The sequence below is a fragment of the Pholcus phalangioides genome, unplaced genomic scaffold, assembly GCF_987345545.1.
Source record: "Pholcus phalangioides strain wild (caught in Gottingen) unplaced genomic scaffold, Ppha-v1.0 ptg000015l_1, whole genome shotgun sequence".
NCBI classification, from domain to species: domain Eukaryota; kingdom Metazoa; phylum Arthropoda; class Arachnida; order Araneae; family Pholcidae; genus Pholcus; species Pholcus phalangioides.
In genome coordinates, this window is record NW_028301608.1 from 109,369,747 (window position 1) to 109,397,276 (window position 27,530).

General features: G+C 35.3%; 1 protein-coding gene across 1 annotated transcript in view; it reads left to right on the plus strand.

The window, feature by feature from the left end:
- Positions 1-206: 206 nt before the first annotated feature.
- The window catches only part of Rab3GAP1 (RAB3 GTPase activating protein subunit 1), a 215,056-nt gene continuing 187,732 nt past the window's right edge, over positions 207-27,530 (plus strand). The window contains exons 1-12 of the mRNA XM_089245110.1: positions 207-329; positions 4,574-4,626; positions 5,875-5,950; positions 9,963-10,107; positions 11,677-11,758; positions 14,842-14,961; positions 15,639-15,804; positions 15,911-16,010; positions 16,495-16,573; positions 17,121-17,189; positions 19,235-19,308; positions 21,923-22,015. Of these exons, the coding sequence (XP_089101236.1) occupies positions 306-329; positions 4,574-4,626; positions 5,875-5,950; positions 9,963-10,107; positions 11,677-11,758; positions 14,842-14,961; positions 15,639-15,804; positions 15,911-16,010; positions 16,495-16,573; positions 17,121-17,189; positions 19,235-19,308; positions 21,923-22,015 (1,081 nt within the window). The 5' untranslated portion in view covers positions 207-305. The remainder of the gene's footprint in view (positions 330-4,573; positions 4,627-5,874; positions 5,951-9,962; positions 10,108-11,676; positions 11,759-14,841; positions 14,962-15,638; positions 15,805-15,910; positions 16,011-16,494; positions 16,574-17,120; positions 17,190-19,234; positions 19,309-21,922; positions 22,016-27,530) is intronic.

Below are 27,530 nucleotides of genomic sequence, written 5' to 3' on the forward strand. Positions count from 1 at the left end.
AGGACAGCTGAAGTTGGACATTTAACGGACCCCGTTCCTTTTAATAGCCTAGCGTCAGAGCGAACCTAAATCTGGCATTGCCTGCCACCTGTCAAACAGAAATAAAAATATTTGTTCTTTTTGCACAAATTTGAAGTGTGAAACAAAAAATAACACCAGTGTCCCGTAAGTCTTGGGTCGCATGGTCACCGCATTGATAGCAGGTGGCGAAAAGACCGAAAACGATCACGCTTCCTTAGAAATGTCAGCTGCTGCTGATTTGTTTTGTTTACATTTTGAAGAAAGATCCTATTTTTAAAATCTAGATGAGGCGAATGTCATCTGAAGAGGTTGGATTTCATGTTTAATTAATTTTGAAATTTGTGATTAATTAATTTTACTAATTTTTAAATTTATTTTCTAATTACTCTCATTCCATGCGAATGCACGATATCCAACGTGGGTAGATTTAATACAGTAAAACCCCTCTTGATGGACATCCCCATCAGATGCAGTCACCCCTCTTTTACGGTCAAATAATAATTTCCCCTTGTTTAATAAGTGTATGCATTTCAAACCCCTACTTACGGTCACCCCCCCCCCTCTCGTACGGACGAATTTTTTTGCCTTATTGGTGTCCGCAAACGAGAGGTTTACTGTATTCTCAGGTTCTTTTAAATTAAGCTATTCTGTAGGTAAGTAACAAGCTCGGATTCCATAATATACGCCAAGTTGGCGAGCTTTTTGAAGAGTTCATTTATTGGATTTGTCTATCCATGTAGCTTCGATATGGCTCCCTGCTCAAGTTAAATTAGCGCAGTGCAGTGTTTTTTAACATTTTTTTTTTTTTCACCCAAGATCCCCCTTTCTATTTTTAGCCCCCCTATATTTTTTCTTGTGAATCCCCCCCCCCTTCCCATCTTGACCAGGGTCCCATTATCTAAAAATGACACCTTTCTACTAATTAAACTGATTTATGAATCTAGAATGCAAAAATTGCGCATACAGTGGAATTCTATACAGTGAAAACTTGCTACAGCAATACTCGGTATAACTATAAATCCTTGTACAACATTTTTTAAAGTCTTGCTCGAGAATGTCTGTAGTCAAATGTTAAACTGTTGCCTCTTGATATAGCGATAATTCCTCTACAACAGTATTTTTTCTTTGTCCGCAGAGTATCATTGTGTCACTGTATAACTATATGCTCTATAAAAGCCTGTTCACATGTAGCAAGTGGGGTTAAGTAGTTAACTAAATTTCAAGTTGTCAAGTACTTTAAAATTCATGCGTATGTTAAAGCTGGGTTTTCTTAGGAGAAAGTTTTTTGGTGTTGCATGAACCGAATAGGACCATTTTGCATTGGCGGAAACATGTAACCTTATCTTGCCATGCATTTGTGTTTTTTCTACCATGGAGCATCATCTGTTCATAGAGCCCATTACCCGACATAAAGCGCTGGTGTGAGGCGTTATGCTCTGTAGGAAAACAGTCATATCACTTTTCTTATTGGTGAGTAGGTGGCATGGCAATCCATGTTGCATGCGGTGCAGAAAACCTGCTCCTATGAAAACCCGGCTTTAGAGGGCCATTTTCACACCATTTAGTTGTCAAGTGATTTAGTTGTTTTAGTTAATAAACAGAATTCTATTTATTTTATTTTATTTATGTATTTTTTTATGAGAAGACCTATGCACATGCGTCAATGGGTGTGGTCTGTCACTTACAACGGCCATTTTGATCTTGAACTTGAACCTGTTTACACTTCATTATATCCTCCCTTTAGCATGAATTCCTCAGAAATATGCTGGAACTTGAAGTTGTCTGAAGACACAACCCTCAAGTTTGTGGAAGAATATCTTCATCAAGAATGTTTGAGAAATGTTACACAGATACGAAAACTGCCAAAACAAACAATCTAAAAATCAATCTACGTATGAAATGGTGGAACCATGGCCCTAGGGTTTGGATCTTTGGCAGGGCCGGTTTATAGGGAATTTATCGTGTGAAAAAAAATATTGGGATAGGCTGTATCATAGACACAGCTGCAAATTTTGACGTGAATACTGTCTTTGGAACTACCTTTGCCTGGTAAGTATTGACATAATGAAATTGATAACATCAGAGTTGTCCTTGGAATAGCTAACAGATGACGTCAGTGTTGTCTATTTATATTGCAGCTTCTCAAGATATATAGCGTGAAACAATTTCATTATGAAAGAAGGTTGCAAGCCTGATGCCTAGACTGGAATAAGTATTAAGACCAGAGTAAAGTCATTGTATTTGCCTTGTCGAGATCTACACGCTGACATACAAAATACTGATATATTCTGAATACTTCCTGAGATATCAGCTTTTAAATTATTTAATTATACAACTTTTTACAAATGCACCCAGTATCGTCCGCTGATTTAACAGATATTAACGATGATGATGATTCGAAAACAAAAAAATGATATAAATCGTTTCGAACCTCTGTCATCAGCCCCCACCATTGCAGTTGGCATGTGTAGAAGCTTCAGAATTAAAAAAGTCTTTACAAGGAGAGGGTTTAGCAGGCAGTAGCCCAATTGGGGTAAGTTTGGAGGGAAAGATAAATTTAAGGAATGAGGGGACAAGAATATTAAAATAGAATGAATAATGGACAGTAAAATTCATAATGCCCACTACAAGAAACAAAAAAATCTGCCTCTGCATAGAGAAGGAGGGACTAGGTCAGTTAATGACCTAGAGAGAGACTGGGTCAATGATTAACCCAAAAAGCAAAGAACCAAATGAGTGGGTCTAGAGCAGTGTTTCTCAACCACTGCGCCCTGGGATTAGTCAAACCAGGTCACTTTGAGTGGTTCACTGCTTCATTTCTTTCTATTTGTTGCTCAGTAGTTGTGTGCATGACTGGGTCTTGCACTCACAAAAAAAGATATCCACCAGGCCGCAGGCCTCCAAAGATTGAGAACCACTGGTCTAGAGCATGTGCAAGCATGAGGTTTACTAAAGCAGTGCACGAGCATGTGAACGACCAAAACGAGTAACCTAGAGAGCAAAGGACCAGTTCGGTGAGCAATCAAAAGGCTGACCTAGAGAGCAAAGGACCAGTTCGGTGAGCAATCAAAAGGCTGACCTAGTGGGCAAGGGAGCAGTTGGGTGAGCAACCAAAGGAGTGACCTTAAAAGTTTGCAAGCATGTGACTAACCAGAAGAGTGACTTAAAGACAGAGGCATATTTATAAGGGTCTGGGTTGAATGGGCTACGGCTCAGGGTAGCAAATTTAAGGAATGAGTGGTCAAGAAAATCAGACCAGAATGGAAGAAGGGCGGAAAAATTTGTGAAGCCCACAGGCAGCAAAACCCTAACCTTAAATAATAATAAATCATAACCATTAACCCTTAACTGGCATTGCGAAAATTCTGTGTGTAACTGGCGTTGTGGGGTCATTTTGACCCCAGCAAGTATTAATGCATTTTAAAAATCAACAAAAGAAATTTTCATAAAAGCAATGGGTTTTTTACATGCCTTCATTCATCCGTCAATTAGTTCACTAAATAATTTTTAAAATTTCTGTAATTATTTTCCTAAAAAATTGCTTTTATTAAGACACATTCAAAAAATGGAGGGATACATGACTTTTTAAAAAAATTTTTAATTATATATTAAATTTTTTGAAAGCAACTTTCATGATTAAAAACTGAACAGATATGATTAAAATACACTCAGAAAATAAAATTTACAAATTAAAATAATGCTTACTATATTTTCCCAAGCACCAAAATTAGCCTTACTCTAAGTCGGAAACATAGTACTTGCAAACAACACCATGAAATATTGGTCACACAGATCTTACATACAATTCACTAACAACACTATCCTCATGCTCACCTTGGATATCTGATGTTTCACCATTAATTTGAAACCATTGTTGAGAAAACTAGCGCTCTTCTCTCCAAGATGTCATTTCGATCTGAACACTATGGCCATCAGCCGAAAAAATGAATTACGCAAATGGTGAGGTGGGGTCATTATGACCCCACAGAAACTTTGATGAATGAAATAACGGAAAGAAATAATGCAGCAACCTCTTAAATTTTGTCAAGAATGTATAAACAACCTGCTTGAAAGGTACTGATAACAGGATGCACAAGAAGCATTTCTTTCTCAAGGAAGTGGCATGTTGAGTAATGTGTGGGATCAAAATGACCCCACCACGCCAGTTGAAGGTTAATCTGCCTCTGAATACCAGGCTACCATGGAAAGCATTATAAATCATGTCAATTCTAAAGTGCACACCAATAGTTGTCTCGGAAACCAAGGAACAAACCCTGATCAAGGGACAATATTAGCCATATGAATTAAGTCATTCGGGAAATTTCATGCATGCACAGTCCTGGAGAATTGGAGGGACTACTGTGTGTGTAATGGGAGATTTTTTTTTTTTGAGTAAATGACATCCTATATATATATATATCTGGTTAACTTTTATATCGATTGATGGATAGGAAAATATAAGCCTATATGATATTTCTGACATAACATTAAATTGCAAAAATCTAGTAATGTTTAAAATAGTAAATTCTGATATGTTTGACTTCCATTTCAGGAGCAAGAGGTGTTTGAAATTACAGATTTCACAACTGCATCGGACTGGGAACGGTAGATACGTTTCTAAACATTTCTTCTGTATTTTATTAAACTGTTCTAAGAGATTTCATTGATTCTTTCCCTGTCTTCTTTATGGTGTAGTTACATCTAGTGCGCCATTTGTGTGGTATAACCTCAACTGGGGCCAAGCCTAACTAACCTCAGTTGAACTTGAAATACCAGACAGATACCCGCGTTAATATTCCTTGTAGAACCTCTAACATATAGGGTATCTGTAACTAACCTCACTAGATTAACCTAGATGTCGCTGTGGTGATCGAATGATCATAGTGACGGACTCACCTAGGGTGAGGGCCTGTGTTTGAACCTCACTGCCACTACCGTGGTGGCTGACTGAAGTTGGTTTTCTGTGGTTCCCAACTTTGAAGTGCAAATGTGAGCCAAAATTCCCATTAAAATTTCTTGCCACAAAGAGCACCAGGTCCACAACAGTACAGATGTTTTGATCATTACACTTCACTCACAATTAAAAAAAAAAGATGGCAGCACACTGAAAAATCAGATACAACACTGGCTATGCATTTAGAATGTTAGGTGCACACACTTTATTCCAGACTCTGCCACAAATATGGTCTGGAAGAGATCTTGGCAACGGAAAAAGTCCTGTTGCAGAGTCTTGGCATAGCATGCATTTATTTATTCAGCCTACTGGGAGGGAGCAATGGTCAACTGGTAGTGGTAAAATCTGAAGTAACAATAGAGATCGAAACATAATTTATGGTTTTTGTATTGCACAGGCCTATTGAAGAGCCATGGATGCTTCATAGTGATATCGAATCATCCAAACCTTCACGAACACTTCGAAGTTGCGGGCGCATTCCGCATCGTCTGAAGGGCTCCGTATGTACCAATAGTTAAAACTTCTGGACTGCATCCACTCCGTGTGAAAGGGGCCTTATATTTCAGTTTTGTTTTTTTTAAATACACAAGTACAGTGTGATCTCTCACTTATACGTTTCTCTCAATTATACGACCATTTCCTACGTTCTCGATCAAAGATATAGCCTAATAATATAATTCAAGTACATGCCTCTCTCTCACATATGTGTCTTTTTTCCTTGTTCTTACACATAAGTGAGAGATCACTGTAAATAAGTAATTTGAAATAGTTCAGAAATGAAAATTTTGATTTATTCAAAACAAAACTTTTATAATACAAATTCTGTTCTGTAGTGCCTCTGTAATATTGAGGTCATATTAATATCTGTATTGATTTTTTGAAAATTTCTTCTCTGTCAGATTTATTGCTCGCATAGAGGAGATAATTCATGAATGGAAATTGCCATTGCACAGACCAAGGACAAATTTGAAAAAAGTAAAGATGATTTTAATCTGTTTTATCACACCAAATAAAAAAAAAATATATAGGACCCATATACAGTCAAATCTCATTGTAACAAACTCCAAGAGACAGGAGAAATCACTTTGTTATAAAAAAATTTCATTATAAAGGAATTCTGGGTTTTTGCATTGTTCTTATGTAAACTTATCTGGGGGATTAGAAAGGTGTTCGTTAAAACGAGTTTAACGAGTTCGACGAATAATGGCATTTGACTGTATATAAATAAAATATTTGATAGAGATTGGTGGGTATCATCTTTTTTTAACCCTCTAATAGCCAAAAATACATTGAAATTTACAAAGAAATTTTTTTGAGGAGTTATATGAAGCAAATGGGGTGTTTTGAATGCTTTTATATAGTGAAATAAAAATTATTGTTAATATTTGAAGAAAATATGGTATCAAGGAAACAGTTATTTTCCGGATATTATGCTGAGGTGAGCTCGGAAAGAAAAGTCATCACGTCTCTGCCGGGACTCGAACCCAGGTCCTCTTGCATACCGGGCAAGCATGCTACCATCTACACCACTGGAGGCAGATTCATGTGTCTCCAGTGGTGTAGATGGTAGCATGCTTGCCCGGTATGCAAGAGGACCTGGGTTCGAGTCCCGGCAGAGACGTGATGACTTTTCTTTCCGAGCTCAACTCAGCATAATATCCGGAAAATAACTGTTTCCTTGATATCTCTGGCTGAGAAAAAAGCCATCTATATCTCTCTAAAATATGGTATGTTTGCCTGTAAGCAACATATTGCCAATCCATTGGCAATATGCAAAAACAAAACTAATGTTGCCTACAGTGACATTTACAGAATAAGAAAAAAAAAAAGCATTAACATAAATGAGAAAAAAACAAGTTTTTTCAATTCTAGGAACCACTAGATAATTTGAATACAGTGAAATCTCACTACAACAATACTCAATGTAAGGGGCCATTCAAGTGTATTATGCCAGCAGATTTTTTGCCATTTTGATCCCCATCAGAGAAACTGTAACCCCCACCCCTGTCAGCAGAATTTTGTCAGCTCTGCCACCTCCTCCTGAAACATTGTAGAATCAGAGGCATATGCGGAGTGGGGGGGGGGAGGCACAAGCCTTATGCATCTCAGGCAATCTAAATTTTTGATGCAAAAAAGTATTTAAAAATACATAAAATATTAAAAGAAAATACATTTTTTTTGTTTTTTAAATAAATTTGTGTTAATTTTAATACTATTTGAAATACTCAAAAATTTTCTTTGACAAATTCATTATGACCCAGCCCTTAAGCCTTTTGTGTCCCCTCCAAAGGCTGATCCTGCGTATTGGATTGCCCTTTGAGAACATACATAGGGACTGTCTGATACTGCTGTAGTGAACTTTGCTATGTATGCACAGGGATTATTTTTTACATGATTACAGACTGAACATGCTACATTTTTAGCTTGTGTTTTATGTTTATTAATTACTGGTTTAAATTAAGCATTAATTAAAAAAGTGGTATAGATTGTTGTTGCTAGTTGGTGTGAAGTCTTAAGCATTGAGCTCTCATCTTCTTCATAATGGTTTCTGTAAATTTCTGAGAGGTTGATCAGTCAATGGCAAGATGATTGCTTAACCCATGACTTCGATTTTTTGAAAGTAAAAAAATTGTGAGTGGAACCACTTTCACCATTTATTGGCAAAGAAAAAAATTAAAATGTTGAGTGGAAAATTTTCTTATCAACTGACGTCTATTGGTTAAAAACAACTATTTGAGTAGATTTGAAATAATTCCTTTCTATTTACCTATCATTGTGATGAATAGAATTATTGCAGCTTCTTTTGTGGATGTATCTGGTCTTGGCTGGCCATGAATGATTACCAGTTTTTTTCAGAGATACAAGGTGGGCCCACACTACACGTGATCAAGTATATTTATAATATTAGCAAGTATATAAGAATCTGTCATATTTTTATAAAATGTGAGGGATGACATAAGTCATAAGCATCAGTCAAACCTCCCTTCCCCCATCAGCAATTCAGAAGCCCCATTTATGCTAATGCAATACTTTAATGGCCCCAACTATAAATTCCTCTACAAAGATATTTTTTCACGTGTTGTTTGGAAATGCATGTAATCTAATGTTAAACAGCTGCATCACAAATAAAACTGTAATCCTTCTACAACGATATTATTTCTTGGTCCCCAGAGTATCGTTATATCAAGATTTTACTGTATAATAAGGTACCATTTTTTTGATCACTTAACAGTTTGATGTGGAAACCTTGAAAACAGTTTTTATGTGACACAAAAAAGTTTTGAAATTTCAGCAAAACTCAGTTTTAGTACCCATTTTTGTAAAATCTGTATCGTCCCTTTTATCCATGTTCAGGCCAGTGGTCATACCAATCATATCGAGAGCATCCTGCCTAGGGATTGGTAACTTCTTAGGTTGTGGTTCCAAGTCCAAATATCTCCTAAAGCTTTCGTTTTTTGCTTGCATTCATAAGATTATCTGAAATCACTTGTAGGAATTTTTTGGCTCATGATTTGTTTCTTTGCACTCACCTCAAAAACTAAGCCATGCATTAACAGAAAGTAAGTATATTGATTGCTCAGAATATAGGTAAATCCGATATACTATTTCATTTACATCAGAATATTACCAGAGGTATTTCAGAGCAGTTTTATTTTTGCTGGTACAAAAAATTTGAGATGACTTAGAAAGATTTTATGAAATATCTTGTTTCAAGAAATCTAATATTATGACATTTTTTTGCTCTTGCTTTGCTTTTTGTGTTCTTTGTCAGTGCACATGTTGGTAAGGAACTAGTTCCTGTGAGTTCATCACTTTCCAAACTGTAAGAGTATTTACTAGCTTCATGATGAAGAATTTCTAAGCGTATAGTCAGTAGTTTACCTCAATCATAGTATAATGAGGTCAGTGTACACTAACACTTGAGGGTCAGTTTTTTCTCCCATAAGAAAACAGGTATTTTTTTGTTCAAAATTTCAAAAAAACTTTTTCTTTTCAAGTGTCTTAAAAGTCTGCATTAGACGGATGTTTAATTACTATCATTAAATTTATGAAACTTTGTCTAATATTTTCCTGTAAAAGTGGAAGAAAATGTTATACAAAGTTGCCTCATCACTTCAATATGCCTCATAGTCTATCATTCTTATAATTGACAATCCTGTCTACAGGCAATATGTAAAATATGTTATATATAAATTACGTAGATTAGAAAAGAATAAAAATATCATTTATTCTTTGGAAACATAACTTTATATCATTGTTTAGGAATGTAAATGAAAATCTTTCCTCCACACATGATATTTTACTCCAAAATCCAAGGGTTAATAATCATCCTCGCTTGACTTATCAAAAAGAAGGAGACTTGCATTTTTCAGCCATCTGGTTATGACTGTACTTTGGTGGCAGTTTACAAGCAAAAATTGAATGTTTAGAATTTTGCTCTTAGAATCATAAATGCTGAAACAAGCTCAAAATGCCTGTACTAGAAAAATATAAGAAAACCATGCTGCTGTAGAGAACAAGTCCAAATAGTGGGTTAAACTGAAATCACCATGAAAACACTGCTTTGACTATCATGACTTGTTAAAAATTAGAAAAAGTTATTTATTATATCAAGAACTCTTAGGTTTAAGGGGTTTTTAGGCTTTTATATGGTAATTTATGATAAAAGTCAAGGCATTACAATTTAACCAGAGTATGGCTAAAAATTTTTCAGAAGAAAGACAGATTTGTCTGTATTAAAGAAAGTTAAGCATCAATTTTCCAAAAAGTGTTACATAAGTATCAGTTATGGCCAATATTTAGATGCATATCACTAGTCCTCTTTAGTTAATGGTCCTTTGCTTTTGGGTTATTCTGTGAGAACCAAAACATCAACTCCAAAGATTGATGCTTAAGAATGGCTCCTGTGTTGTAAAAGTAGTTTATGACCCTCGTTTTTTAGATATTTTCCTTTTATATTTATTTTAAATATTTTCTTCCCTAACAGGGTGATCTAACTGATGGGACATGGATAGAAAAAAGGGAACAGTTAATGTTTGCCTCGTTTCAGTTCGAGGCAGTGTATCACCATCTGAAAGGAGAGACCATAGATGCTGAAATTGAAGATTTGCCGGAAGGTGAGGATGATGATGGTGAGTTGATATTTTTTATCATAATAGCTGGTGGGAATTTCAGTTTTTACAGAACTTGAGGTTATAATCAAAACTAGATTATGCATATACAAAAAAAAAATTGAGGCATTCAATTATGATAATCTCCTAATGTCACAATTAGGTTTTGTATATTTCAAGTCATCACTCATTGTTTTAATGTATCTCCCATGGACCACCCAAGATAATTGTTACAACCGCAGGGGATGAATCTTCACTAGTTTTCTTTTTCTATAGTGTATTTAAAAGAAATACTTGATCCTAAAACTACTAATACTTTGAGTGACAGTAGCAACCCTCAGACTACTATTTTCATAACACCTTTAAAATGGCAATTGATGGTGTGAAGTTTTTTTTTTTTTGGGGGGGGGGTTGCCAATTCGTGATAGAGCCTGGGTCTTGTTGCACTTTTTGCACTTTAAAAAAAAATTCTTTACTTGCTTCCTGTGATTTTTGCAGAACAATTTTTCTATATTCTGTCAATCACTTGTCTCAGCTTCTCAAAGTTCCAAAAAGATTATTTTGTTTTTGGCCATCACAAAAACAAAAATTCAATCATGACATTCACACTCAGAGAAAAACAAATTCTGTATTGCATACATAATTAATGTATGTAATAATTAATGCATGCACAGTGAAATCTCATTATACTCTGCGACCCAAAGAAAAATATCTTTATACAGGGATTATATCGGGAGGTAGCATTATTATCAGATGCCACCAACTTTATGTTGTCCTTGGCATTTCTTCTGAATAATGGTTAGCATCATGACAAAATTCATTTATTTGCAAAAAAACAACAAACTCTGATTGATTAGTTGATGAATAAAGTTCAGTTAGTTGTGTCATTCTGTAAAGTAGTTTCCCGCACAACACTGTTGTGTAATACACAGAAAGTAGCTTCACAGAAACTTCATTAACACTTTCGGAGGATAGATAGTGCAAAATACTAATATGTTATTAAGGTTTATTCAAGTTGCTGGTACTTGGCAACTTTTCATTCTTCTTACTAAAAGCTATAAGATGTTGTAAGTACAACATAGATAGCATGCAAACTTCTTGTACTCATTCAACCAATTTTAGATTCCCTTGCATTTTAAAGAAAAGAAATATTTCTATCAAATTATTATTGTGCATGTACGAAAATTCTAGTGTCAGAGAAAGTTAGTTCCAATCAATGAGTGATGTTATTACAGATTATCAAGTGACTAGATTGCATCAAAAAAACTTTTTGGATGTTAATTCGGGCAGGCGCAGTTTAGAGACAACTATTTCTTTCCTTATTGTACGCATTAGCATATTGCAAAAGGTGTGTGTCTCTATGATATACTGATTAGTGCACTTGCCTGTATTGCTGGGGAACCAGAGTTCAATTCCCAGCAGTTGACAACAAACTTTTCCTTTCAAAGTTCATCGCAACATTAATATCCAGAAAGTCTCTTTCTTTGACGTGCTATAACAAATTCCAATTATTTTCACAAAAAATGCTATCGCTAATACTTACTTCAATATTATTCTATATAAGTAATATTATTTATTTATGTATTTCAGGAGAGCAGCTTCCATATTGCCTTTCAGATATGCTATCCAGGGAAAATGACTTCCCTCCAAAAGCACATTGTCTTGTCAGATGGTGGGTGTTTTTTTCTACCTTCTTATTATTCACTATCTTTCTTTAGAGAAATCTGTGAATGCTAGTTTTGAGTTTCATGTATACTTTACATATCCCAAAAATTTGGGAACTACCAAAAAAAAACCGCCATGTATAATCACATTCCAGAAAAATTCAAAAATTCTCGTTGCGTACCTCCTGTACACATTTTTGCGAAAGTGGCTGCTACTTTTTGCGCATTCTACAATTTCTTTCGCATTTTGCAAAAAATGCGACCGTAGCTTAAACCCTGGTGTGGTATTTAAAAATGACCGTATCGGAATGACTTACAAGGGAGGGTGGTAGGTTATTTACACTACCGTTCTCAAGCACATTCCAAGAATCCGAAAACATGGGGGTACATCAGGGAACGTTTCTTTATACGTAGTATATGTGGAAATACAACATATATATATATATATATATATATATAGACATGATAAAATATTATACAATACCTATAAAGAATGCTTATGGTTATCTTATTCTAAGTATGGATAGCTTCTAGATTTACCCCAACATGTTATCATATTTCTTTTTAAATGTGTCAACTGCATTATAGAGGTCACAACCCACAACCCCTCAGAGGTAAGCTTTTACATTTATTAACAACTTTATTCAAGGGAAAACTCTCTGCTACACCATAACCTAGAATTGTCCCTTACCAATTGATACTGGTGCCCCCTTGTAAAAGCATTCATTTGATGGTGTACTAATAATTCATAACCTAGAATTGTCCCTTACCAATTGATACTGGTGCCCCCTTGTAAAAGCATTCATTTGATGGTGTACTAATAATTCATGGTCCATCCTATCCACCCAGTTAAAAATTTTAAAATTTTGATCATGTCTCCCTGACACCTGCGTTCATCCAATGTGAGCATATTCAAAAAGAAGTTTCTCTTCATAACTCAAGCCTTGTGTTTCAATAAGAACACATGTAGCTCTTCTCTGCATGTCCATGTCCGTCTGGAGGTATGGTCTCCAAAACCTTACAGCATAGTCCAAGATGAACTAAGCCTTGAAAAAGGGGAAGCTGTCCCAAATTTAGACAAACTTAACTTTTTTCTACTCAAGTCGGGCTGTAACTAAACTAACCTAACAGTAATGGCAATAAACAAAGATTTAACCGACATTTTATAAGGAAGAGACTATCTAAATTTGTCCTAAATCGAGAATCCCCCCCCCCCCAAGCCCATGTCTAAATGTATCTGGTGCAAACCTTAGTAGTTCATTAGACAGTTTTCGGCCCATTTCAGACATATGCCTTGCTCTGATGAACTTTTAAAGTAGCTTATCGTTCAAGTCGGATCCCATTATGCATATATGCAAAATTTGGTGACGATCAATCTAAAATTGAGAGAACACACAGTGACACACAGAAAATCAATTTTATATATAAATTTAAAGCGCGTAATAATTAATCAGCTAATTTACTCCGAACAGTAAAAGTCCTTCTTTAATGAATAAATTTACTATCTTGAACTTATTAACTCCTGACACTTATTAATTAATAGTCACAGTTCATTAATAATTAACTAATTGTATATTATGTTTTAATATAAGTACTTTTATGTTGTTCTTTAGGGCGTACGTGTACTATCAGGCTACTAGTCAGAGGGGATTAGCTACAAATGTGGCTAGACGGGGGTACTCGCCCCCATAGGATGTGACCACAAGGAGTGGCCACAGCTCTCACTATAGTGATTGTCTTGAAATTGATTCACACAAGAGATTGCTGCCCCCGCACGACAGCTTCAACAATGAGCCATTAGGAAAAAATGAATGCAGACTAGTTAATTAATTAATTAATTAATTATGTTAATTAGCTAACTATTTTTATTTTATTCTTTCATGGTGGCTCATTGCTCACGTTATCACAAGAATCTGTTGTGTGAATCAATTTCAAAATAATCACCATAATGAGAGCTGTAGCCACACCCTGCAGTCCCATCCTATGGAGAAGGGGGAGTGCTCCGTCTTTCCTTGTTCGTAGTTGGGAATGACCCCTAATCCCCTCCAACTAGTAGCCCGATAATACACTGTTAATATTATGTGTTAATTTTTCTGAGTTAATTTGAGCATTTCTCGCCAAATTTCATCTATCGTGCCAAGAGGAGCCGCTTTAACCGAATAGTAACACATTTGCATTCACCAATAATACATTAAATTTTGTTTACTTCATCATATTTTTTTATTATTTGTCAAAATATCTTGCAGAATTAAGCTGAAGCTGACAATAAAAATATTATTTTTATTGTCAGTACTATTTTATTTGAGTTGATCATGTTAGGTAAAAATCACAATCCTTTGTTACTTGTGTTAGATAAAATTTTGTGGCTGCATCATGATCATCTTATTCGAAGAAGTACTTACACTTTTTATAACTGACAGTAGTCATGCTTTCATGATTCTTATTAAGATTTAGAGTTAAATCAGTTGAGATAGAAATTTATACATTAATTAAGATGCCAAAAGCAACTGCACTTTTTTCTTCTTTCTTTTGCAGAATTTTTCAGGAAATAACATTGGAATATTTATTGATTATTAGTGCAAATTACTATTATTTTTCACTTTGTCTCCTAACTACAGTAAACTCTCACTAAGCTAGCATGTGTCAGGCCATGGTGTGCCAGATTAATGAAATCACCAGATTACTGGAAAGTAGTTGAAAAAAAGCTGATTTAAATAGTGTAAACTTCAGCTCTGCAGTCAACATGTTTTTCCATTCTACACTTGAAAGAAGCGTGCCAAGAAAAATGACAGATTACTAGATGGGCTGGATCAGCACACTGCCAGATTATAGAGAGTCTACTGTGCTAATAAAAATGATTCCCAATAATTTAACTTCACAAATTCACTGTCTTTCATTTCATGTCTTACTTGTGTAGTTATAGTTAGTTTTTACCTTTTAAAATTTCACTTCAAACATAGAATTTCCATGGTTTTTCTGCTATTCAAAATTAGTGGACAAAATATGTTTTCAGTTTTGAAAATTTAGTATATCATCTGTAGTTTCTTGAAATGTGAATACACGATCTTGCGGTTTCTGTATTTTTCTTCAGGTATGGATTGAGGGATTTTGTGGTGATACATCCTGCGAAGCTTAATGATGCTATTATGACAGAAGATAGAACTAAAATGCTTCTTAGTTCAGCCTGTATAGCCATTAACAACACCAACTGGTTGGTTTGCTAAACTTTTATTAATTTTATCTTATTCAGTTGTAATAGCAATTGCTTTACCTTGGATTCAATCGAAGTTTGAATTTGAGGACATATGTTTTTAAAACTTAATATCTGTCAGTTTTTTTGAACAGTTTGGTGTTTCACTATTCAATGTTAATGGGCTTCTTACAACAATGGAATGAGATGAACTCTTACATGAAAAGTGGTATCTTAGTGCTTTCAATGAAATCGAAATGTAATATATGCAGAGAATGTGTGAAGAATGCTCTCATTATTTCTTGAAATAAAAGATAGTATATTATATTCATCTTTCTATATGTAATAAAAATATTATTTTGGTCACATTTCTAAAAAACAAGTAAGGTACTAACCTGTCATCTAACCAGATGTCTTATGTCTACATAGGTTAAATGAAGTCTATGACATCATTACCCTATGCTCTGATGTCAAAGTTACCCAGATGCAGATGCTTGGTTAGAAATGTATTTCAGATCTATCAGCTATGCCTAATTTTTGAAAGACATATATTTTTTCTGGGTTATTGTTGAATTCAACTTGCTACATATGAATAGATATTGTCATGAACATGACTCATATTTCCGACAGAAGATGAGTAGAATTTATCCTTATTTGATTTCATGTTAATTTGAACTTTCTGATCTTATTTTTTGCAGTCAAGTTCCGATATTCTTCCAACTCCAACAAATGAGGCAGAAATATTATTTAGGGATTTGTGAAGGTGGAGGGGTGAGAGTGAACTTTGATATGGTGCACTTGAATCGTCCATTCGCTCAGTACAGTCATTTATCTGGACTTTTAAATTTATTCAAATCAAAACTTGTGAGTATTGCAGTTCATTTCCTTGTTTGAATAAATGTCGGTATGATTTTTTGCTTCATTTATTTTTTATTTCTTTATAACTTTTGTTGTCATGGTTAAATTTCAGTCCAGTTCGGCTATTGATGTCTCATCTGTGGGTGTATCCATTCGATTCACATATGTTCTCCAAGACTGGTCTCCATGCAGCTGGCCTCAGCCACCTCCTGGTAAATGAAAATTTTGTATCTCCATTATACACAATGTGACTAAATAGGAACTTTCAAACAAGAAATACAAAGATTCAAAAAAGTTTACACATTGTGTATGAGTACTTTGTGTGCATACATGCTAATTAAGTACCCACCGCATATGAGTATTTTATTAACATGTACACACAGAGTGACAGTAATTAGTGGATAAAGAACTAAATGCTAGCTCATTAATTTTTTTCACTTTAAAAACACTATTGAGTGTTTTGCTAGATGTGGTCTATACTATTTTTTCCTTCAAACTTTTACATTGAGATAAACTGCATGTATGTAGAATGTATGCTCAAACTCAGCACACTATTTCTGTCATTTAATTGAATTTTCTTTGAATGCATTTCATTTTAAATTATCCTTATGTCGAATTTTAAATTGGAAATGCATGCAATACATGATACAGGCACTATTAACATTCATCTTATTTACTCTATTTGATTTTTTGTAGACATAGATGAACTTGGAGAAGATATCACACCTGTCGATCTGAGCAAGTTGCCTTGTGGTGCTTCGGAAGATCCTATCCTGTAAGATATTTCAATAACTTCTACAATAATTACTCATCAGTAAACATCATCATCATTTTAAACTTTTATCTAACTACTGCTTTTTTATATTCAGCAAATGAATATTTGTTATTAAATGTTCGATAAAATGCTTAAAACCAATTCTGAATAGCTGAAATACAATTTTGTTAATTAGATGTCTGAAAAGTTTTTGATAATGCTCATATTCAATTTTTTCAAGATCATATGTTTTTAAAGCAAAATACTTAGTTTGTACATCATCAGTGTAAGAGCCATCATTTATTTTTTTTTTTAATGTGAGCATCGCACAGCAGATATTTTAAGAATTGTGATACATTTTTTTGAACAAAAACTTAATCTGAATGATTATCATGAATCTTTTGCTTTTTCACTTATACAAACTGCTTAACTCTTTGTGTATTTAATGCAAAGTTGTTTTTTTTACAAACCAAGTTAATTGTCTGAAAAAAAAAATTTAATGATTGAAAAAATTGTTCATATAACACAAATTTTGTAGTTACATATATCGGTTTTTTTCCTCCTTAAGTGAATTTCACCTATCAACCACGTGGCCTTTCTTATCTGAGGATGTTGTTATTGACAATGATGTTCATTCGTGAGTATCTATTTTTTGATAATGATAATTTTTTTTTTTGATAATGATATAAATGTCTCTTATACAAAAACCTATTACTAAACAATTTAAATATTACTAAAGAAGTATTGCTTACTATATTTTCGTATATAAGAAAATATTTTCATAATAATATTTTTTTTTATGACACAAATGTACTTTGAATAGGTGAATTTATGTCCAATGTACCTCATTGTAGATTGATAACTATAATTGATTGCTTAGATTGATAACTTGTACCTGCTGGGAGTGTTTTAGGAGTGGTGAGTTTGGTACTTATTTAGTACTTGTCAGGATATTTTTTTAACACAAAGAAGCAACAAACATGGTGACTAGATGATAGCATTGCACATACCACAGACAGACCTATTCTTTCCCCTATTCCCCCAATGAGAGCTTTGCACACAAATATCTTTTTGCACACAAAATTGCACACAAAAAAAAAGAACATTTTTCATAGTCAACTGACTTGGTTGAATTTGCCCTTACATGGGGAAAGTGACCATAGTACTACAAAATGGTAAAATAAATAGAGGCGCAAGATTCAATTCCTATCGTAATTTCATACATTCAATAATGAGTCAATAAAACTTTTTTCTGATAGAAAGATCACTGCTGATTTTAATTATACTAGATATTAGGAATTTGCTTTTACATACATTGTGATCTTAACCCTTTAAGCAGCATTGACACGATATTTTGTCTTCATAAAAGACTGGTTTTATCACTGACAAGTCGAGTATTTTGTAAAGGTGATTTCTCAATGTTGATTCCTAACTTTTCCCTATACCCCTTAGTTTGCACCTGTTGAGAATTGGAAGAAAGCCTACTTCATTAACAAAGATACTGCACTTTGAAGGGAGGTTTAGTGATTTCTAATTGCCACTTAGAAGTTTATGCTTACAGAAAAGCTTACAAGAATGTCTCTCAATATTGGAATTTTTTATCCTCAAAAAACAATTTTAATTGATCTTGTGGTACAAAATAAGGATCTACCTGTTTGATTACATTATACCAATGAAATTTAATTTTCAAACGGTTATACAATCTTTTAAAATCTTGGACTAAATTTTTCATTTTCTATTGTAATTCAGTTAGTCATATTATTGAAAAATCAGTATTAATATTGCTATGAAAACACTTTAAACTGTGCAAATATTTTATTTTTCACATTTCATCAGCAACATATAGTCTCTTGTCATGCTATAAAATATTATTATCTCAGCTTCCTTCATCATTTCTCCAGTACAATTATCAATGAAATCATTATACATTTTAGATAGTAAAATGATTTATTTTCCTTTCTGTAGGAATTACCAGACTGATGTCACTTTTTTTAACAGAATAATAAGTGAATTTCTCTTCTTTTATAACATGTAGACTCTGGGAGTACTACCTATATTACCTGCACACACATCTCAGGTTAAAGCCATAGGGTGCCCACAACAAACCTTTAATTATAAATGCCCCATGATTTTTCTTGGTTCTCTCTCACTGTATGATTTTTATTTTTGAAAGTGAAAGCTAAATTATTTAATAGTTTTTTATATGTTATTTTGGTTTTTTATTCAGTCACCTCATAGATTAACTTTCATAAATAAAATATCTATAATGTCTATGTATCACCAATGTGATAATTACTAAGGGGTCATTCAAGTATTACGTCAGCATCGGGGGCGGGGGGGTTTCGGATTTGCTGACTTTTGATGACAAGGGGGGGAGGGGGGGTTTGAAGATTGCTTACGTCATCAACCACCCCCTTTTGAAGATATGAAATATTCTAAGCTGCTGACGAAATTTTGCTGACCGGGGGGGGGGGGGGGTGTCAGTGTTTTGCTGACAAGGGGGGGGGGGTCAAAAATGGCTGAAAATCTGCTTTCGTAATACTTGAATGGCCCCTAAGAGGCATAGTTAGCCATCACTTGATCATTAACTTATGTAACTTTCTTTGATGTAATAAAAACCATGTCTTCAAAAAAATGAAACAGGTAGTACATCCTTTGTAATGATGATGTTTACTGTTTCAGAGACCTTGATGCAATTAATGCTCCTATTTGGTCTGTTCGCATGAGGACATCAGATAGCCCAAGCTGTTGTATGGGTAAGTTGTATTTTCTTAAAACAGTGTTTACCAAAATGAGCAATACTATCTCCTTGTGGAGAGGTTAAACCCATAGATACAACGTGAGATCCTGTGAGATGGGCTTATTAAAGGAGCGAGAAGGGAACTGAGAATATATATTTTTTTTTCTGATAGGGGGAGTGAAAAAGAAGCTTGGAAGACTGATTTAGTATATAGTATATGAAAATTTTACTTTTGTAAAAGATGTATTTGAAAGCCTCTTATTTCCTGCGTGTAATCTGCCAAGGCTTATTAATCCTTAAATGCAAATTTTGCTGCTTTGAGAGAAAAGAATGCCATAGGCCATACAAACTTCTGATTGACACATTTATCACAAAGAATGATAGTACAGTAAATCATAAGTAATGAAAAAAGTTGCCAATCAGGTGTTTCTTCAGAAAAAAAGTATTGATTCTTCTATTAAATACATATACAAGGGCCACAACAGGCAAATTGCCCAACAAGGTGGCTGAAGCTCAAAAAGGTTTCAGCAACGTCTTATTCTCCCACTTGCATCATCTGGGGTGGAAAAATCTAAAAAAATTGCATTCTAGACTGGACTTGAAAAAATTCATACCCAAATCTATATTTCACATACCCAAAAAACATTGCTTAGTTTTCCTTTTTAAGCAAATTTTTCCCATGCATTCAAAATGAATGTGCTGCTATTTATTGATGAAAATATGCAGATATATATATAACTAAGAGCATTTCACTACATTAAAAAATTCAAATTATTTCTTTGATTGATGAAATCTCAAAATTTTCTACAACACTAAGAAATTTCCTACACGTTCTGATCAGTGATGGCCACCTTGTGTAAGGCTGGTATTACACTAACCTTGACAAATGCAACCAATTAGCATATCATTTCTTTCTTTCTTTCAAACCGAGCAAAACTCAGGTCTATCACCATTTATAGACGATTTACTACCTAGTGTGTTGAGCCGGAGGTGTAACTGTGTGTGTACCTAACAGTCTGAGTGCATATGTAGTATTGTGTTTGATTTTTCAGTGCTGCCATCTATATTTCAGAAGTGAAGTGAGTGATGTGCTATGATTGAATTACATTTGTGCTGTTTGTAGATCTGTTGCTCTCTGTGGCGAGACTTTTTAACAAAAGAGATTAGCTCACATTCGCTCCTTGAAGTTGGGAACGAAAGAAAACCAAATTCAGCCGACCACCACTATATGGCGACAGTGGGGTTCAAACCTGGGTCCTCGCGATGCTGGTCCGTCGACTACTTTACATGATAATACATGACCACTCGACCAGCATATCAGTTACACTGAAGTGAATATAACCAATAAGCTCATTGGCTGCATTTGTCAAGTTTTTAAAAGAACTTTTACAAAACTTTTATAGTGTGGCCTAACGAAATTTTCCTTTTTATAGTATTTTCCCCAGACATTCAAAACAAATGTGTTGCCATCTATTGATGAAAATACTTACTGAAGAATTTAAATAATGAGAAATAATATTTTCATTTCTCTTTTGTTTGAACTCTCAAAATTTCCCACAAACCCTAAAAAATGTTCATCTCTATTTTTTTTTTTACACACTCGCATCTGACATGTTGAGCAATAGATTTGTCCAGCTCTAAGCAATATGTTATTTGTTATCATAGCCACCAGAACCTAGGGGGCTGAGGCCATCTGAGCCCTCCCAATAAATTTTGTAAATGGTGTGTGCTTGCTTGCCCCCCCCCCCCCCAATAATTTCTGAAAGAACAATGCAATGCACCTTCCTCCTCCTGTGTACGCGCTTGAGTCCCATATGTACAGGACAACCAGCAAACTTTCAGAACCTCCAATGTTTTCTTCACATCTGTGTCTGTGTGTTATTTATAAAAATTGTTCTTTTGTTCAATTTCCTTACTTTGTAAATTGTATTTGAAAAAAGTAATTATCGTTATTCCAACCTCTTAGCAAAAAATTGCAAATAACACACAGCATTCTATAATCCACTCTAATAAACTCAGGTTTTTTTTAGCATATAATCTGTAGATTATACACAGAAAATTAAGAAAAAATTGGAGCTCTACAGCAAATGAATGTAAACTCATTTTTATATTTACCATTTAATTATTTATGTTACACGAATACAAATACAACGTCACAAACATACATGTAAGTTATTCAGACTTCACACATGTAATACTAAATTAAATGCTAGTGTTTTGTGAAAAGCTATATTATTAGTGTGGCCAATTAAATGTTCATTACATGATTGAAAAAGGGTCAAACATATGCAAGAAGATGCATTATATTTTTCATAATAATCTTTTTTTTTGTTCTAGATTTTATGAGTATAGTATTATCATAGCATGGGTTTTAAGACTTTTAGCTATAGTGGCTTCCATATGCTTCCAAAATCTACATACACCTTCCTCAAGCCCTATAAATGTAAATGAATCTCCCTATGTATCACTATTTCTGTTCAAATAGTACAGTAGCCTCTCATTATATTTACAAGTATTGGATGGAATTTTTATGGGTCATTTAATGAAAATTTTAATGTGAAATTCCTTTTTGTTTGTGCTTTATTTTAGTATTCTGATAATTTCGTTTTCCTCTATGTTGCTTTCTCTAGCTGAGTATTTGAAAGAATTTGTTGTTTTGGCCCAAGGATATGATTCAGTGAACCAATTGATTGGGAGTATGATAGACGATGATGAAGTTTCTGGTAAGAGCAGTCATGATTAAATCTTTCCGCTGTTTATTATGTTACCGCTTGGCAGTCCAGTGGTTAGGGAGCTAGCCTCTGACTGTGCAGGTCTGGGTTTGAATCCAGGTTCGGGAATGGATGTCTACTAATGCTAACAAATTCCCTGAACTGATCTTACAGATCTCTTAAGAATACGTGAGAATCATGTTATTATTATTTGTATCAATCAAATGTGTTTTAATTTTTTTCCCTACTTATTGCTTTATAATGAATAATATCTGTAATCATTTTTCCACTCGTTTTATTGAACTGTATTTTTTTTTATATGCTATTTTAATTAAACAATATAGGCTGGACTAAATAAACAAAAAAATTTCCACAATGGAACTTCCATTAACGAGCAAAAATTTTCAACAAATTTTGACTCGGTTAACAAGCAATGATTCATATTACAAGCAAGTTTTTTTGAGCTTTGCTTACTTATTTTCACTTTATCACAACTGAGCTGATGGTTTTTCCACTTTTGTACACACTCATACTGTGAAATTGGAGTAATACTCTTCCCTACAGTCTCCAGTTAGTATGGCTCACTTGAAAAATGAATTCACATGCGAGCATGACTGTTTACAACACAAAAACTTGATTTAGCATTATAATTTTGAGTTATTTCTTTTCTGGTAAGATCTTCTCTGGCCGTCGTGGCTCTTGGGCGACCTTGCCCAGGCTTTCTTTCGATGGATCCGGTATCCTGTAACTGTTTCCATAAGTTAAACACGACGCTGGGCATTAAATTGAACTCTCTTGTCTCACAAATCTGGACTTGAGATTGGCCTGCTTCTAGCCTCCCCACAATTCGCCACCTCATTCCATCATCTAAACGTTGGTGGTTACTCATTTTTACTGTTACAATTTGAAATTAACCGATTGCTGCAAAATAACACCAAGAAATTCGCTGAGGTGTGCTAGCGAACGAAATGCGTCTTAACTTACGCGCGCTTATAAAGCCTGTTTCTCTACTGGCTCAGCCTACACACACGCGTACGCTTACGTATTTGACGTACAAGATTTGCATTTTTGTCTAGAAGCAGTGGTTTTACATTCAGTTCAGTTTTTTTCATGAAATTCGGTAAAATATGCAAATTCTCTTAATTTATTTCACCAGTGTAGAACATGTTTAGGTAATGAACTGATGGGCCTTCTTTGCATGCAACAGCAAGAGTTTATGGACGGTGTCTCATCCGAGCAAGAGAGAAGTTAGAAGTCCCTCACTTCAAATGAGATTAGAGAGATGTATACAATGTGAGAATCTGTGCAAAATTTGTAGGAAAAAACCAACCAAATAAAGCCGTAGGGAATGAATGAATGAATGAGCAATGAGTCTGTTCAATGACAATTCAGTTTCTCATCTGCAAATAATTATAAAAAGTGTTATTGGAAAAGTTTCTTTTTTAAAGTCGCACAAAAAAAAATAAGTTTGCTAACAACATAGAGTCCTAACAATCCTTACTTTGTAAATTGTATTTGAAAATACTAATTATTTTTATTTCAACCAGGGCCGTCATTTCAACTTTTTCCAGGGGGGGGGCAAAGAGCATGTACTCAATGTACACATATATATATATATATATATACCATTTTAGTGTATTTTCAAAAGCCGGGGGGGGGGCAACGGCCCCCCTTGACCCCCCCCAAATGACAAGCCTGATTCCAGCCTCTTAGCAAAAAAATTGCAAATAACACACAGCAGTCTATAATTTGCTCCAATAAAATCAGATTTTTGTAATGTATAATCTGCAGATTACGCACAGAAAATAAAGAAAAATTGCATCTCTTTACAGCAAAAAAAATTCAAACTTATTGCTATATTTACCATTTAATTATTTATGTTACACAAACATATATGTAAGTTATCAGACTTCACACATGTAGTCCTCTTCTCTTCTCCTCACACATTTAGAATAAGTTAATCTGTGAACATTAATTGTATTGTATGTTTATTTATGGTGTTATTGTATTATAGTAGTATTGATTGAATGTAATTTTTATTAGTCATTTTATGTGAATGAATAATCCAAGTTTCCATTATTTCCTATGGGGAAGTAGAATTCAGTATACAAGTGATTCGGATAACCAGCATGTTGGTGGAATGAATCAATCTCATTAACCAAAGTTCTACTGTAAATTGTTTCTTACTAGCTATTTTGATGTTTAAAAAAAATGCAGTTTTTTTTAAATTAAAAGAAAGACCTCATCTCTATAAGCAATTATATTATGGTATCAAATAAATGGCTATGAAACAGCAGCCCTCTTCCCACATAAATTTAACTCCAGAAAAAAGATGCTGTTGAGATTCTGTGGTAAACCAACATGTTTTTTCATGCTCCCTGTTGCTAGTGGGAGCTAACAATCTCTAACACAACTTAAATCTCTGAAATAACCATCATGGCTAGCAGTAAAATGTCTGAACTGCTATTTTCACTCAGCACTTGTTCCCACAAAAAATGATGTGTAAAACTAACAAAAGAATTAAGGAAACTGTTAAGGTGAGGTATTATTATTCATTCATTGCATTTCATCCTCTATGAGTTGAGAAAAACTCCTAGTTTAAAATAATTGATTGCAGATGACAGCACTACACATAACAAGTATTACACAGAAACAAACTTCCCCGAAGGTTCACTATACATACACACACATTTTGATATGTACCGATTCGTTAAAAGTTCCGCAGAAGAATATGGACGAGGTGCATGTCTGGTTTAGTAGTAGTAGTAACAGTTATGTACTGATGGGCCTTGAACTGATCTCCTCCAATCAGGAGATTATTTTGTCTTGGAATTGAACTTTGAGGTCCAGAGAGTCCAAAAACTTCATTGAAAATGCGATGGAAACAAATTACACATATAACGGGTGGTCTTAAAATGTGTCTCAACATAAAAAATTTTGGAACTCAAAGAATTGAATTGGACCACCTAAAGATAAAGGTTGAGAGATTCTTAAATTCTCATAGGCAACATTTCCTACAATGCTTTTGGTTCATGTGCTGGCAGCACCATAGCTCAGGATGCTTGGCCTTCCTCCTGCTTTGACCTTTGAAGACCGGACACACCCTGCTTCCCATCTCATAGAGATATCGAAGCGTTCCTGGAGGATGGGTGTATCCGGAAAGTTTTATTATAAACAACAAAACATTGTCGCCTCAAACAAAATTATACAATGATAGCAAATAGTCCCTCCCATAAGAATCTGGCCATCGTCAGTTAATCGAATGATTGTCAATAATCTAAATCTAATGATTGTCAATAATAAATATAAAATTTCGAATCGCAGAGTAAATCAGCTAATCACAATCATCCATTGTCCAGCTTCCACATATCAGTTCGATTGTCGTTATCAGTCTTTAGGTCTGCAGTCGTCTAGACCGCAAGTTGTATATCCTCGCCTGGCTGTCGCTCTCTCGCAAGGGTGGGTACGTGACGTCAGTAACTCCTCTCAGTCTTGGCCGCAAATCGTACTGTCTCACCTGACTGCTGCACTCCCTTGATGGCACATACGTCGGGTTGGTGCCTCCTCTCGGTTCACATGCTCCTCTGGTTTTGTCATGCATATGGTGAACGTTCTGCTCCAGAAACCTGACATGACCTATGAGGCGGTGAAAGTTCGTAGGACTACGAAGGGTCCTTATCTTCCAGGCTAAGGTAAAAGACTCTGGCATCTTACCAAAGTGGAACTGAGCCGTCATTTGACACTGCATTGCATAGTACCAGAGAGATCCAGAAGTTCCACAATTACAAGCAGAGTGAGTTGAGCGCTTAAACCGTTCTAAATAGGCCGTGCTCTGTTACCACTATTATCTTTTCTCTGGGCCAAACATGATGGTGCCACCTGACCCGTCGTTGGACTTTATAGGCGTCTTTGGCCGCATTAGAATTCCAACTACATTGCCATGTCTTCAACAGATCCTCACGCAATAAGCGTTGGCCAAAGTTCCTTGGCCATGGGTGTTCACATGGAGTTCGAAGATTAGCGGCTTCCTGAGCAAGTTGGTCAGCTTGCTCGTTGCCAGCTACTGCAGAGTGTGCTTTCATTCACCCAGGCCAAACGTATTCTTGGATTTCCACACAGGATACGGTGAATCTCTCTGACGTTGTAATACGGTGAACTGGAATTTTTTATGGCCCACAGACTTGATGCACTGGATGCTGTTCGGATTGTGCCTATTGAACTGCATGCAACCTACCTCAGCCTGGAAGACAATGCTCTCAGTAGCAAGCCTTCTCATCCAAGATACTTCACGAGAGTCATCCTGCCGCAAAACCACAAATGCACTACGGGTTCCTTCTGGAGTCTTCGAGACATCCGTAAAAACTGGTCTTGTATCGGGTGCTATCACAAAATTACTATTGGATAGTATTATCTGGTTTACTGCTATGTCCATACTTGGGTGCGGTGGCCAGATCTTGAGTGTCTTTTCGAAGTCGGCAACTCACAGTCGTCTATCTGCCACCACAATATCCTCGTTGAGGTGAAGTAGTCTTGTTTTGCGCGCCTTGTAATCAATAAAGCTACTGAGAGATTGATTCCCAGTTGCCACATATAAGATGGCGTTGGCCGTGGTGACTTATGCCCCTGAAACATAAAGCAGAAATGGTTTCTGGGCTATATCCAGAGCTCTTCTTTGTCTCGGCGTAGGATCCCGATAGCACATCCATAGGGTAATTGCTGCTGCACCACCGACTTGTAGAGCATATTCTGGAAATTCTGTCAGAGGCCCCACCGTGGTCCGACAACTCTTCGCAGCAATTGCAGAGTCTCATGAACTTTGTCAATCTGTTTCATCAAGTGCGGCATAAAGTTAAGCCGGCTATCTGTATGTACTCCTAGATACTTTACTTGCTTCGAAAGCCAAATGCGGGTATTGTTGATTATAATGCGTGGTTTATTTTTCTTAGGATGGGGCCAAAGAAACTTGGTCTTCTCGGCCTCCATTTCAAGATGATTCTCAACAAGCCATCTAGTCAGTTGGTTGAAATTCATCTGAGATTCAGTAGTGATGTCGCCGTGATTAGCACCAGAAATCACAAAAACCAGATCGTCCGCAAAGGCTTGAATATGGATGTGCGGTCCCCAGTTAAGCTTAAGCAGAGTTTCCAGGACCAAAGACCACAGGAGAGGACTGCTGCAAGAACCTTGTGGACATCCTTTCCGCTGGGCTTTGATTGCAATGCCCCCATCGATGGTCATTGTAATATATCTACCTTGTAGCATGCTCTCCGTTGTATGCACCAGGTTCTCAGGGAGAGGCATTCCTGCTGCATAGAGTGCATTCTCAATCACGGCAGCTGAGATTGCCACTAACCTACACAGGATAAATAAACCACAGTGCCAATCAAACTGCCATCTATTCCATGACGCAAATTAGAGGAGCTGTGAATTTTCACCCTACACCAAGCAAGCTTGAAAGGCGAAGAAAAGATCCATATCCATCCCAGGATCCTTGAACAAAAAGCTGATTGCCACTCGTTGGGAAAAG